The 13,604-nt window shown below is 41.7% G+C and overlaps 1 protein-coding gene across 2 annotated transcripts in view; it reads right to left on the bottom strand.

Moving 5' to 3' along the window:
* Window positions 1–13,604, bottom strand: part of LOC307135124 (NLR family CARD domain-containing protein 3-like) — a 144,186-nt gene extending 130,582 nt beyond the window's left edge. For both annotated transcript variants that reach the window (XM_079831319.1, XM_079831320.1), the window contains exons 1-2: window positions 13,473–13,604; window positions 1,795–2,333 (exon numbers count right to left, since the gene is read on the bottom strand). In XM_079831319.1, coding sequence (XP_079687445.1) covers window positions 1,795–2,312 — 518 coding nt within the window. In that variant the 5' untranslated portion in view covers window positions 2,313–2,333; window positions 13,473–13,604. The remainder of the gene's footprint in view (window positions 1–1,794; window positions 2,334–13,472) is intronic.

The raw sequence follows: 13,604 nt of genomic DNA, 5'->3' as shown, positions 1-13,604 counted from the left end.
AGTTCCTTTACTGGACTCAGTGACAGGAAACTGTATATATACAGGGGCAGGGCCCAAGTGGACTGAAGCTTCACACACTTGCCTTACTATAGTGTATTATTGCATTCTGGCGCCTCTGTTCTGCAATACAATGAGAGAACTGTGCATGTATCTGTATGTGATAAGCGCTGTTAGCAGAGTTATTAAAAGCTTTATTAAAAGTCATTGCATAGACTCCACTCATGTAAACAAAAGCGATAACGGCACACAAACTGACGTCAAACAAAGGCGAGAACGGCGCACACTTCGACTTAACAAGCCGAAATCTCCAGTTTCACCGTCTACACGACAACGCTGCAACCGGAGTTTCTAAAAATCTTCACCCTGGCCGGAGTTTTCAAAAAGTCCGGTTTCAGTAACCGGATACTGCGTTTGCGTGTGGACGAACAGCCAAACCGTGTAGAAAAAGCTGCGGTTTTGAAAATACCTGTGTTTGTGTGGACAGGGCCTGAGTTTGAAATAGACTCTGAACTCAGAGCTGCTTCTGCTTCGCTCGAACCTGCTAACATGAGCACTGAAAACACACACCGCTCACACATTCAGAGTCAACAGGCCTGTTCATAGCTTTCACCTGACGTCACACTCTTAAGGCGGGGACACACTTAATGATTGTAAGGCCGATTATGAATGTAATTTGATACTTATGACTGAACCTGCCCCCGCGCCGGGTCTGTGCCAGTTGTGTTCAGTCTGTTCACAATCAGCATTAAAATCATATCGTGTGTTCAGTTCAGTCTTGAGTGTTTCAGCTGGTTGTTAAGAGTGTGTCCAGCTTTATAGGAAACACCTGGAGGGGAAAACAAGACTTTCCTCCATCAACTGCAGGTCATTTTGAACAGGTTTGTGCTAATGTAGTGAGACGGTAACATTAAAAGATCAGATTCAGTACACACATTATGAACAATAAACACTATCTACAGGTGAGCAGATGAACCCTGAATATGAACACAATACACAGTTTCTTGTAAAGTGTTTTTCCATAGAGTATGCATCATCAATAAGGTGTGTACTGAATCTGATCTTTTTACTTCACTGTTTTAGTACATTAAGGCAATTTAAAGGGTTAGTTCACCCTGAAATGTAAATTCTGTCATTAATTCCTCTTCCTTGTGTCAGTCCAAACCCATAAGATGTAAGAAACCCGTTCATCTTCAGAACACAAATGAAGATATATAGAAGATATATAGAAGATATATATATATATATATATATATATATATATATATATATATATATATATATATATATATATATATATATATATATATATATATATATACATATGCTTCGAAAGTAAAATACATACCAATTGAAACAACAGACATAGTGAAGACCGTTCAAAAACAAAAACGGTAACACTTTACAATACGGGTGCACTAATATGCATTAATTCATGCTTAACTAATGCACAGATAATCATGAGTTAATGTATTACTAATGGTGAACTAACCTATTTATTAATGATTACTACATCAGCAACTAATGAACATTCTACATGATTAATAGATTAAGTAAGCATTAAATTGTTATTAGTTAAATGTGTCATAATGTATTAATTCCTCAATAACATATTATATTAACTAATTGATTAATTAATGTGTTAATTACCACAACGGGTTAATGCCATGCATTTCAACTTCCAGTTGTCTGCTTTTATTAATCATTAGCTAATGATTTACAAAGGTATTATTATGTTATGACTTTACCTGTTGTGGCACATGACTGAAGACTATTAATTACTGTCTTGTGTCTCACCTGGGGTCAGAGGTCACGGCTTCACTGAAATGAAGAGGTTGACCCATGGATCGGTCACTCCTCACAGACACACAGCTGGGGTCAGAGGTCACTGCTTCACTGAAATGAAGAGGTTGACCCATGGATCGGTTACTCCTCACAGACACACAGCTGGGGTCAGAGGTCACTGCTTCACTGAAATGAAGAGGTTGACCCATGGATCGGTCACTCCTCACAGACACACAGCTGGGGTCAGAGGTCACTGCTTCACTGAAATGAAGAGGATGATCCATGGATTGGTCACCCCTCACAGACACACAGCTGGGGTCAGAGGTCACTGCTTCACTGAAATGAAGAGGTTGACCCATGGATTGGTCACCCCTCACAGACACACAGCTGGGGTCAGAGGTCATTGCTTCACTGAAATGAAGAGGTTGACCCATGGATCGGTCACTCTTCACAGACACACAGCTGGGGTCAGAGGTCACACAGCTGGTTTCTGCAGATGAAGATCTCTCACTGCTCCCTCTGTTCTCCATAATGATGAACTGACTTCAGACCTGCACACACAGAACAAATCACACATAATGTTAGGGCTGTGCAATTAATCGAATTTCGATTTCGATTTTTCCTCCCAACGATCACCAAAATAGTACAATCGAGAAAAAACGATTATTTTGCCATGTTCAGTTTTGCAAGAACACTCTTATTTTGTCTTGCGTTCTGAACGAAACGCGCTCATCCGCCCCTCCCGAAGCCACAAACTCTCTCAGGTCGTGAGTCTCGTGACTCGTGTGCATATCATCCGCTGGAATTTAAAAACTTGGCGCGAGTAAAGATGGCAGAAGGAGGGCAGTTACAGCAGCGTTTGGTGAGCAAAAAAGGCAAAACCAACTCCGTTATCTGGGAACAGTTTGGCTTCGAGGAATCAGACGACGAGCAGAAACATGCTACGTGCAAGATTTGCTACATGGTAGTGGCTGCAACGCAAGGGAACACCACAAATTTGTTTAACCACTTGAAAATTAAACACAGAGTGACCTATGACAATCTAATAAAGAAACAAAAACTGACGAGAGCAGGGGTGCCGTGTAAACGTCCTTTTTTCCCCTCATATTTAATAATAATAATTCTCTCTTTGTAAACTTTGTTCAATGCATGCGAGTGCTGCCATATGTTCGAATATGACCAGTCGTTTTCGCCGTCATCACCCGGGTTTAGTGCCAGAAGACGCGAATGAGAAGCCGCGCGCTGTGTGAGAAAATGTGTCTCTGTGCGCTCATCCGAGAGCGTGCACACGTCTCACAGTGCGCAAATATTGAGTTTAGGGATGAAACGATTACCGGTTTCACTATAAACCACGATAAAATTTAGTGACGGTTAGTAATATCGTATAAAATTTAATTATCATTAAAACAGCGTGTGATTATCACGATTGTGAAAACTCGCGGTAAATCTTGTCCAGTCAGCGTCAGTCTGGCTGCAGCGCAGCGCTGTCTTTTGAATAAGAAGAAATGGCAGAAGGCAGTGACAGCACTCTGGAGATTGTTCAGACTTCTAAAAGGACCAAATCTGAGGTGTGGTCATATTTTGGCTTTTACAAAAGTCCTGAGGGAAACTTAATCGAAGATGGTCACCCTGTCTGCAGAACATGCCAGAAGAAAGTAGCTGTAATGGGGAAAACACTTCAAAACTACGAACGCAAGGCAAGTGGACTTTGACCTCAATACCAAAACTAACGTTACGTCTGGGAAATAATAACGTGAAGCGAACGAACAAATTCAGTCAAGACTAGGGTGACATTTAAGGGATAATAATCAGGGCTTGACATTAACAACCGCCATTTGCGGGTGTAACGTTATTTCGGCTGCACACTATTGCCACTCTGGCTGTTGAACTTATTATAGTCTTCTCAAAAGCCATCTGTTATAATCGCGTTGCGCATTATAACCACTTACACGTGTTTCTATTGAGTTTATGAAAGCGACGTCGTCTCATAATCAGAGGCGTTCAGATTAGCCGGAGTTTTGTTGAGTGCGCGCGCCGCTCTCACTGAGATCTGCACTCAAAGCAGAGATAAACGTGCGCTGTGCGCAGGAGATTCACTCATCATACAGTGGTTGACTGTTTTTGTTCTATTTCAGCAGCGAAAATGGTTTCAAACAAACACAGCAGAACCACAGCGCATCTGAAATGACTGGCATAACGCGGGCGAATTTAGGGACCGTCTCTAAAGTTACATACAACATTGGTAACGTTATACACGTTTCTGACTTCAATAGCATTTGAAGGGAATGACAGTCATAAAACTGACTTTAAAGTGTTCATCTAGGTGTCAGGTGTGATATACACCTTTTGATATTTAATAAAATAAACAGTCAAATCAAATGGAAATATGGATATGCATTATTTCACTAGGATACTGTTTGGGCTCTTACACAAAAAATATGCTAGATTAAAATGCATCATTGCTGAACACTGATGAGAATATTGCTTGAATATATTTACAGAGATAATATTAGAGATTATATTTACGACAAATTATTATTATTTATGCGTCATGCGTTGCTATTGACGACGGCCATTATAAGGAAGGAAATCCCACAGAATAGAATCTAGCTTAAAAAAGTGCATAGAGCTGCTTGATTTATTTGTTTGTTGATTTCAAATATAAAACTTGTTTAAATGTTTTTAAGTGTGTGCATCTGTTCTTTTTGAACACTTTCATCTCATTTGAACAAAACCGTGATAATATTGATAACCGTGATAATTTGGGTCACTATAATCGTGATGTTAAATTTCCATACCGTTTCATCCCTAATTGAGTTCACTTTCAAGTCTTGCTCTTGAACGGACAAACTCACACAAAACGTATGTCAACATGTCCAACTTGATGAGTATCCTAGCAGACATAGTCTGTATATGCCTTAAGTAAACTTTATACAGTCGATAAAGACGACGCATATCCGATCATTAGGTCTTAAAGGGGCAGTAGCCTTTACTGCTGTCTGTTTAATGTCAAACAACAAAAGACAAGGACATCACTCACCGCTCTTGATTGAATAGCTTTTGTAAGTTTAATAGGATTAATCTTTAATTTATGCACTCAAATATGCAATGTTATTTTACATTTGATACATTTCTGTACCTGAAATCTAATGTTAGACGTACCTGAAAAGCATATCTAGCCGAACCAAATTGTTGATCTTATTTATTTGTGGTTATCATTTTTACGTGAATACTTTTATACTTTGATTTGAATATATGTTATGTTATTTATTTTAATAGTTCAAAAAGTACAACAAATGTTACAATTTCAATTGAATTGTTGAAAGGTGTATTTTTAATAAATACAACACATTCCCAAAGTTATGTGAAATAATCGTGTTACATAATCGTGATTTCAATATTGACCAAAATAATCGTGATTATGATTTTTTCCATAATCGAGCAGCCCTACATAATGTTTGCTTGTTGTTGTAAACATAGATACTGTTATGCGAGAAAAATTTCAGACTTGTCTGACTATAAAGTATTTTATCATATATCATGTAATGCATTACCCAGTGGTGGCGCTAGACTGGAGCCCTGAATGTTTCCTGTTTTCTATTAGAAGCACAGATTTGCTCTCTGCACATCTAAAGTGTCCACTTGTGTTGTCATTCACTCCTGATAGAACCGCCCACTGAGGCTAGTTCTCCTGACTGAGGCTAGTTCTTCTGACTGAGGCCAGTTCTCCTGACTGAGGCTAGTTCTTCTGACTGAGGCCAGTTCTCCTGACTGAGGCTAGTTCTTCTGACTGAGGCTAGTTCTCCTGACTGAGGCTAGTTCTTCTGACTGAGGCTAGTTCTTCTGACTGAGGCTAGTTCTTCTGACTGAGGCTAGTTCTTCTGACTGAGGCTAGTTCTTCTGACTGAGGCTAGTTCTTCTGACTGAGGCTAGTTCTTCTGGCTGAGGCTAGTTCTTCTGACTGAGGCTAGTTCTTCTGACTGAGGCTAGTTCTTCTGGCTGAGGCTAGTTCTCCTGACTGAGGCTAATTCTCCTGACTGAGGCTAGTTCTCCTGACTGAGGCTAGTTCTCCTGACTGAGGCTAGTTCTTCTGTCTGAGGCTAGTTCTTCTGACTGAGGCTAGTTCTTCTGACTGAGGCTAGTTCTTCTGACTGAGGCTAGTTCTTCTGACTGAGGCTAGTTCTTCTGACTGAGGCTAGTTCTTCTGACTGAGGCTGGTTCTTCTGACTGAGGCTGGTTCTTCTGACTGAGGCTGGTTCTTCTGACTGAAGCTAGTTCTTCTGACTGAGGCTAGTTCTTCTGACTGAGGCTGGTTCTTCTGACTGAGGCTGGTTCTTCTGACTGAGGCTGGTTCTTCTGACTGAGGCTAGTGTTCTTCTGACTGAGGCTAGTTCTTCTGACTGAGGCTAGTGTTCTTCTGGCTGAGGCTGGTTCTTCTGACTGAGGCTGGTTCTTCTGACTGAGGCTAGTTCTCCTGACTGAGGCTGGTTCTTCTGACTGAGGCTGGTTCTTCTGACTGAGGCTAGTTCTTCTGACTGAGGCTAGTTCTCTGACTGAGGCTGGTTCTTCTGACTGAGGCTAGTTCTTCTGACTGAGGCTAGTTCTCTGACTGAGGCTAGTTCTTCTGACTGAGGCTAGTTCTTCTGACTGAGGCTAGTTCTTCTGACTGAGGCTAGTTCTTCTGACTGAGGCTAGTTCTTCTGACTGAGGCTAGTTCTTCTGACTGAGGCTAGTTCTTCTGACTGAGGCTAGTTCTTCTGACTGAGGCTAGTTCTTCTGACTGAGGCTAGTTCTTCTGACTGAGGCTAGTTCTTCTGACTGAGGCTGGTTCTTCTGACTGAGGCTAGTTCTTCTGACTGAGGCTAGTGTTCTTCTGGCTGAGGCTGGTTCTTCTGACTGAGGCTAGTTCTTCTGACTGAGGCTAGTTCTCCTGACTGAGGCTAGTTCTTCTGACTGAGGCTGGTTCTTCTGACTGAGGCTAGTTCTTCTGACTGAGGCTAGTTCTTCTGACTGAGGCTAGTTCTTCTGGCTCAGGCTAGTTCTTCTGACTGAGGCTAGTTCTTCTGGCTGAGGCTAGTTCTTCTGACTGAGGCTAGTTCTTCTGACTGAGGCTAGTTCTCCTGGCTGAGGCTAGTTCTCCTGACTGAGGCTAATTCTCCTGACTGAGGCTAGTTCTCCTGACTGAGGCTAGTTCTCCTGACTGAGGCTAGTTCTTCTGTCTGAGGCTAGTTCTTCTGACTGAGGCTAGTTCTTCTGACTGAAGCTAGTTCTTCTGACTGAGGCTAGTTCTTCTGACTGAGGCTAGTTCTTCTGACTGAGGCTAGTTCTTCTGACTGAGGCTGGTTCTTCTGACTGAGGCTGGTTCTTCTGACTGAGGCTAGTTCTTCTGACTGAAGCTAGTTCTTCTGACTGAGGCTAGTTCTTCTGACTGAGGCTAGTTCTTCTGACTGAGGCTAGTTCTTCTGACTGAGGCTGGTTCTTCTGACTGAGGCTGGTTCTTCTGACTGAGGCTAGTTCTTCTGACTGAGGCTAGTGTTCTTCTGGCTGAGGCTGGTTCTTCTGACTGAGGCTAGTTCTCCTGACTGAGGCTAGTTCTCCTGACTGAGGCTGGTTCTTCTGACTGAGGCTGGTTCTTCTGACTGAGGCTAGTTCTTCTGACTGAGGCTAGTTCTCTGACTGAGGCTAGTTCTCCTGACTGAGGCTAGTTCTCCTGACTGAGGCTAGTTCTTCTGACTGAGGCTAGTTCTTCTGACTGAAGCTAGTTCTTCTGACTGAAGCTAGTTCTTCTGACTGAGGCTAGTTCTTCTGACTGAGGCTAGTTCTTCTGACTGAGGCTAGTTCTTCTGACTGAGGCTAGTTCTTCTGACTGAGGCTAGTTCTTCTGACTGAGGCTGGTTCTTCTGACTGAGGCTGGTTCTTCTGACTGAGGCTAGTTCTTCTGACTGAGGCTAGTGTTCTTCTGGCTGAGGCTGGTTCTTCTGACTGAGGCTAGTTCTTCTGACTGAGGCTAGTTCTCCTGACTGAGGCTAGTTCTTCTGACTGAGGCTGGTTCTTCTGACTGAGGCTAGTTCTTCTGACTGAGGCTAGTTCTCTGACTGAGGCTGGTTCTTCTGACTGAGGCTAGTTCTTCTGACTGAGGCTAGTTCTCTGACTGAGGCTAGTTCTCCTGACTGAGGCTAGTTCTTCTGACTGAGGCTAGTTCTTCTGACTGAAGCTAGTTCTTCTGACTGAGGCTAGTTCTTCTGACTGAGGCTAGTTCTTCTGACTGAGGCTAGTTCTTCTGACTGAGGCTGGTTCTTCTGACTGAGGCTGGTTCTTCTGACTGAGGCTAGTTCTTCTGACTGAAGCTAGTTCTTCTGACTGAGGCTAGTTCTTCTGACTGAGGCTAGATCTTCTAACTGAGGCTAGTTCTTCTGACTGAGGCTGGTTCTTCTGACTGAGGCTGGTTCTTCTGACTGAGGCTAGTTCTTCTGACTGAGGCTAGTGTTCTTCTGGCTGAGGCTGGTTCTTCTGACTGAGGCTAGTTCTTCTGACTGAGGCTAGTTCTCCTGACTGAGGCTGGTTCTTCTGACTGAGGCTGGTTCTTCTGACTGAGGCTAGTTCTTCTGACTGAGGCTAGTTCTCTGACTGAGGCTGGTTCTTCTGACTGAGGCTAGTTCTCTGACTGAGGCTGGTTCTTCTGACTGAGGCTAGTTCTTCTGACTGAGGCTAGTTCTCTGACTGAGGCTAGTTCTCCTGACTGAGGCTAGTTCTTCTGACTGAGGCTAGTTCTTCTGACTGAAGCTAGTTCTTCTGACTGAGGCTAGTTCTTCTGACTGAGGCTAGTTCTTCTGACTGAGGCTAGTTCTTCTGACTGAGGCTGGTTCTTCTGACTGAGGCTGGTTCTTCTGACTGAGGCTAGTTCTTCTGACTGAAGCTAGTTCTTCTGACTGAGGCTAGTTCTTCTGACTGAGGCTAGATCTTCTAACTGAGGCTAGTTCTTCTGACTGAGGCTGGTTCTTCTGACTGAGGCTGGTTCTTCTGACTGAGGCTAGTTCTTCTGACTGAGGCTAGTGTTCTTCTGGCTGAGGCTGGTTCTTCTGACTGAGGCTAGTTCTTCTGACTGAGGCTAGTTCTCCTGACTGAGGCTGGTTCTTCTGACTGAGGCTGGTTCTTCTGACTGAGGCTAGTTCTTCTGACTGAGGCTAGTTCTCTGACTGAGGCTGGTTCTTCTGACTGAGGCTAGTTCTTCTGACTGAGGCTAGTTCTCTGACTGAGGCTAGTTCTTCTGACTGAGGCTGGTTCTTCTGACTGAGGCTGGTTCTTCTGACTGAGGCTGGTTCTTCTGACTGAGGCTAGTTCTCTGACTGAGGCTGGTTCTCCTGACTGAGGCTGGTTCTTCTGACTGAGGCTAGTGTTCTTCTGGCTGAGGCTAGTGTTCTTCTGGCTGAGGCTGGTTCTTCTGCTTGAGGCTAGTTCTTCTGACTGAGGCTAGTTCTTCTGACTGAGGCTAGTTCTCTGACTGAGGCTAGTTCTCCTGACTGAGGCTAGTGTTCTTCTGGCTGAGGCTAGTGTTCTTCTGGCTGAGGCTAGTTCTTCTGACTGAGGCTAGTTCTTCTGACTGAGGCTAGTTCTCCTGACTGAGGCTAGTTCTTCTGACTGAGGCTGGTTCTTCTGACTGAGGCTGGTTCTTCTGACTGAGGCTAGTTCTCCTGACTGAGGCTAGTTCTTCTGACTGAGGCTAGTTCTTCTGACTGAGGCTAGTTCTTCTGACTGAGGCTAGTTCTCTGACTGAGGCTAGTTCTTCTGACTGAGGCTAGTTCTTCTGACTGAGGCTAGTTCTTCTGACTGAGGCTAGTTCTCCTGACTGAGGCTAGTTCTTCTGACTGAGGCTAGTTCTTCTGACTGAGGCTAGTTCTTCTGACTGAGGCTAGTTCTTCTGACTGAGGCTAGTTCTTCTGACTGAGGCTAGTTCTTCTGTCTGAGGCTAGTTTTTCTGACTGAGGCTAGTTCTTCTGACTGAGGCTAGTTCTCCTGACTGAGGCTAGTTCTTCTGACTGAGGCTAGTTCTTCTGACTGAGGCTAGTTCTTCTGACTGAGGCTAGTTCTTCTGACTGAGATGTGAACTGGCCAATCATCGGTGAGGAGTTAAGGGTCTGTACCATCCAGCCAATGAGATCAGATCTTCTGGAGCCAGGCGGTTCATTGGTGTGTAGTATTTTACTAGATCAATTTATTTGAAAATTAAAATAATATTTCAAAATTCGTCAAAAAATGAAGTAAAGCACCGCCAGCCGGCACTCAAACGCCTCGAGCAGCTTCAGGTCCAGTTTCTGTCACTCACATCACTGAGCCATGGCAATGTCAAACAGCAAATATAGATTATAATCATAGTATTATATTTATTATTCGGTTTTAAATTATGGGTCTGATTTACATTTCTGAGCATCTAACGGTTGTGCAGCAGAGTCTTCCTAGGATACACACACACACATTAACACACTTTACACACACACACACACACACACCAGGGCCGGATTTACCACCGGGCCGATTGGGCCGGTGCCCGGGGGCCTCCGACCTCTAGGGGGCCTCCGACCTCTAGGGGGCCTCCAAGACCCCACTAACTGTGTGGCTTCATACATTTTTTTTTTAATTTAAAATTAAAATAAAATGAATGAATGAGTGTGTGTTTGTGTGTATGTGTTAACAATAATTTATTTGCACACAAAAAAAAGTATCATGACCAGTGTCGGCTGTGTCTGATGAGCTTACTGCGGAAACTGTTGATAGCTGCAAGACAGGCGGTAGAAGTGTGAAAAAAAGAGAGTTGAGGACATCGAAAAAACAAACGACATGGATAAAAAAAAACGTTGGAGCCACAAAACGGAAAGTAAAAAAGGGAGAAGGATACCAGAGAGGATTTAATTAGTATTATTCCAACCATCTCCACTTTTTTCAAAAGTCGGCTCGACGCAGATAAAGAGCCTGCACGGCGCGCCGGCGGTGTCTGGTAGGTTAACGTAGGCTACATTACCGTAGGCATCTATTACTTTTCCCCCTTATTAAAAACCCTGATTAAATGCCCGGATCGGCGCAGAAGCCTTCCGAATCTGCGTCCACCGACCCACCTCCTAAATAAATATTTTTTTCTTATTTAGCTAGAGCGAGCTAGAGGCAAGCCCAGCACCTTTCATAAACTAAACTTTTCATAAGATTTCACCACCCATCTGTCCCCGTACGATATGTTGCTTTTTAAATCATGTAACGTTGTTGTATTAATGTTGACTGTTCATTTGTATGACCAGATACGAGTTCGAGGCTTATCAATGCAAAGCCTAATATGTAGGACTCATTCTCTAGTTGAGGGTAGCCTACATTCACGTAATATTTCACATATTTTTTTCTTTCTATAATTATATAATTATATCTTTCGTCTTTTCCCATCAGATCACTGCAGAAGTATCGCTTTATTGTTTTTAATTTTAAGATAATATTTAATCATTAGGCTGATTAAATCACTATTTTATGTGATTAAAAAGCGCTTATTTATGCATTTTACATAAACTATTTGCTCAAGTAGCTACTAATAATTATATTATCTAACTTGCAGGGCAATTATTGTCTTTTAATCTGCGTGTTCTTCAATCCGCAACGGCGCCGAGCAGAGCGCACGTCAGAAGCAGAGGTGTGTGTGTTGATCTGAGCTCTAAAGGGTCTGACATTTTCAATTGAATTGGCCAATGTAATGTCATTTAAAATATAGCTAATTAACAAATAAGAAATATTAACAAAGCCGTTTTCATCCGATTAGGCATAAGATTAATAGTAATGAATGTGTGCATATTGTAAATTAATAATTCCATTTGTAGCATTCAGTAAATAAAAAAGTTCAGCTTTTTTCACTGCCTGTATTGGGCAGATTAATAATTAATGTGTGCATATTGTGAATTAATTTAATAAATTTAGTTACCTAGCTTTCCTAGTAGCCTTCAGTAAATTAACATGTCTATGAAAATGATTCATAAAACATATAAATATCAGTAAAACATATGTTTTACTGTCTTCACTGACGAAAATGGAAAAACTTTATCATTCATATCTACCCACTGACATGGTTTTCAAGGTATTCTTGCTTTCCCTGGGAATCGAACCCATGACCTTGGCGTTGCTAGCGCCATGCTCTACTGTTTGAGCTATAGGAAAGCTCCATTGTATGATTAAGGGATGTACAATAAGGTCAATAGTAAACAGCCAATATCCTAATATGCAGTTAATAGTAAGAATTGGACCCTAAACTAAAGTGTTAACATTTTTTTTATACCCTCACTGGGGGCTGAGCCCCCATAAAATGAAAATCCTAGAATTGCCCGTTTTAATCAGAATGATTGCACTACTATTCTATTGTGCTTCGTTTGATTCTATTCAATTGTGCATGCTCATTCACGGAAGCTTGAATTTTAGCTTGCAGATTCACTTGCAGAAAGCTCGTCCTCTCCTGACAGGGCTGCACAATTGATCGAATTTGTAGTCGTGATTACAATTACGGAGGCCACAATTATGTAATCGTTCAATGAAATGTAATCACAATTACAAAAAAAAGTAACTTAGGCTATAGGCCTATTATTCTGTGTAGCTACTTTTCTTTCTACGGTTATATTAAAATGTTCTTATATATATATATATATATATATATATATATATATATATATATATATATATATATATATATATATATATATATATATATATATATATATATATAGCCTACATTTTTAATTTTATTTTATTTTGTACTTTTTTTATTTAATGAAATCAAACAAATGTAGCCTATATTTGAATGTAATTTTGAGGCTTTATGCTACAGAAAATCAACAAAAAAAAAATTCTCAAACGCATTAAACAGCACAAATCTTTTACACAGGGCAAACTGCTTAAAACTTGTTAACTGTGTTACCAGTTATTTTGAAGCCCTTAATATAAGCTTGTGTCATGTTTAGGACAAATTGTTTTTTAAGCTGTGTGAGTTTGGGCCACGAGTTTTGGGGGGCCTCCGATTTTGTGCCATGGGGCCTCTGCTTTCTAAATCCGTGCCTGACACACACACACACACACACACACACACACACACACATACACACACACACACACATTAACACACTTTACACACACACACACACACACACACTTTACACACACACACACACACACACACACACACACACACACACACACACAAGGTCTTTGGATCCACACAATTGAAAGTTTGTTCTGCTCATGCAAGAATAAAGTAAAGGTGACTTGATCTTTTTATTATTTCCAAATCTGTCTTCCACTGAGACTGCATCACACCTTACCTTTTCATTTAAATGTTCACATTTGATTCAGAAATAAGCTAAAAAAGTTAAAAAGGCTGACAACACCTAATGCTCCAGACGCCATTTTGTGTTTTCTTCAAGACTGCTCATAACATTTAAGTTTGTTTCATAAAAAGGTGGATTGTCCTCATATGAATCCGAGAAGTAAGAAGTTATAGTTGATCTAGTTATTAAAACACAGACTTTATTGAGCGGCTCTGTTTATAAACTCACTTTACGACACAACTCCCTAAAATGGCCGTTAAACTGTAAAGATTGAGTTTAATATGATCACACACAGAAAACACTGCACAATAATATGACATGATATCAGAAGCTGATGAATGAACTTACCATAATGTGATATGTATGACCGTTTTTTTACTCCTGGAAATGTGACTTTACATCTCGTCGGAATCGAGTCTTTACTTTCGGTTTGGACTCTTAGGTGTTTCCTCAGAACGCGCATGCGCAGGAGGCCTCAGG

Source organism: Gobio gobio (genome assembly GCF_949357685.1).
Source record: "Gobio gobio genome assembly, chromosome: 12".
NCBI classification, from domain to species: Eukaryota; Metazoa; Chordata; class Actinopteri; order Cypriniformes; family Gobionidae; genus Gobio; species Gobio gobio.
Note: the sequence above shows the minus strand (reverse complement) of the source record. Positions and strands in the feature narration are given on the sequence as shown.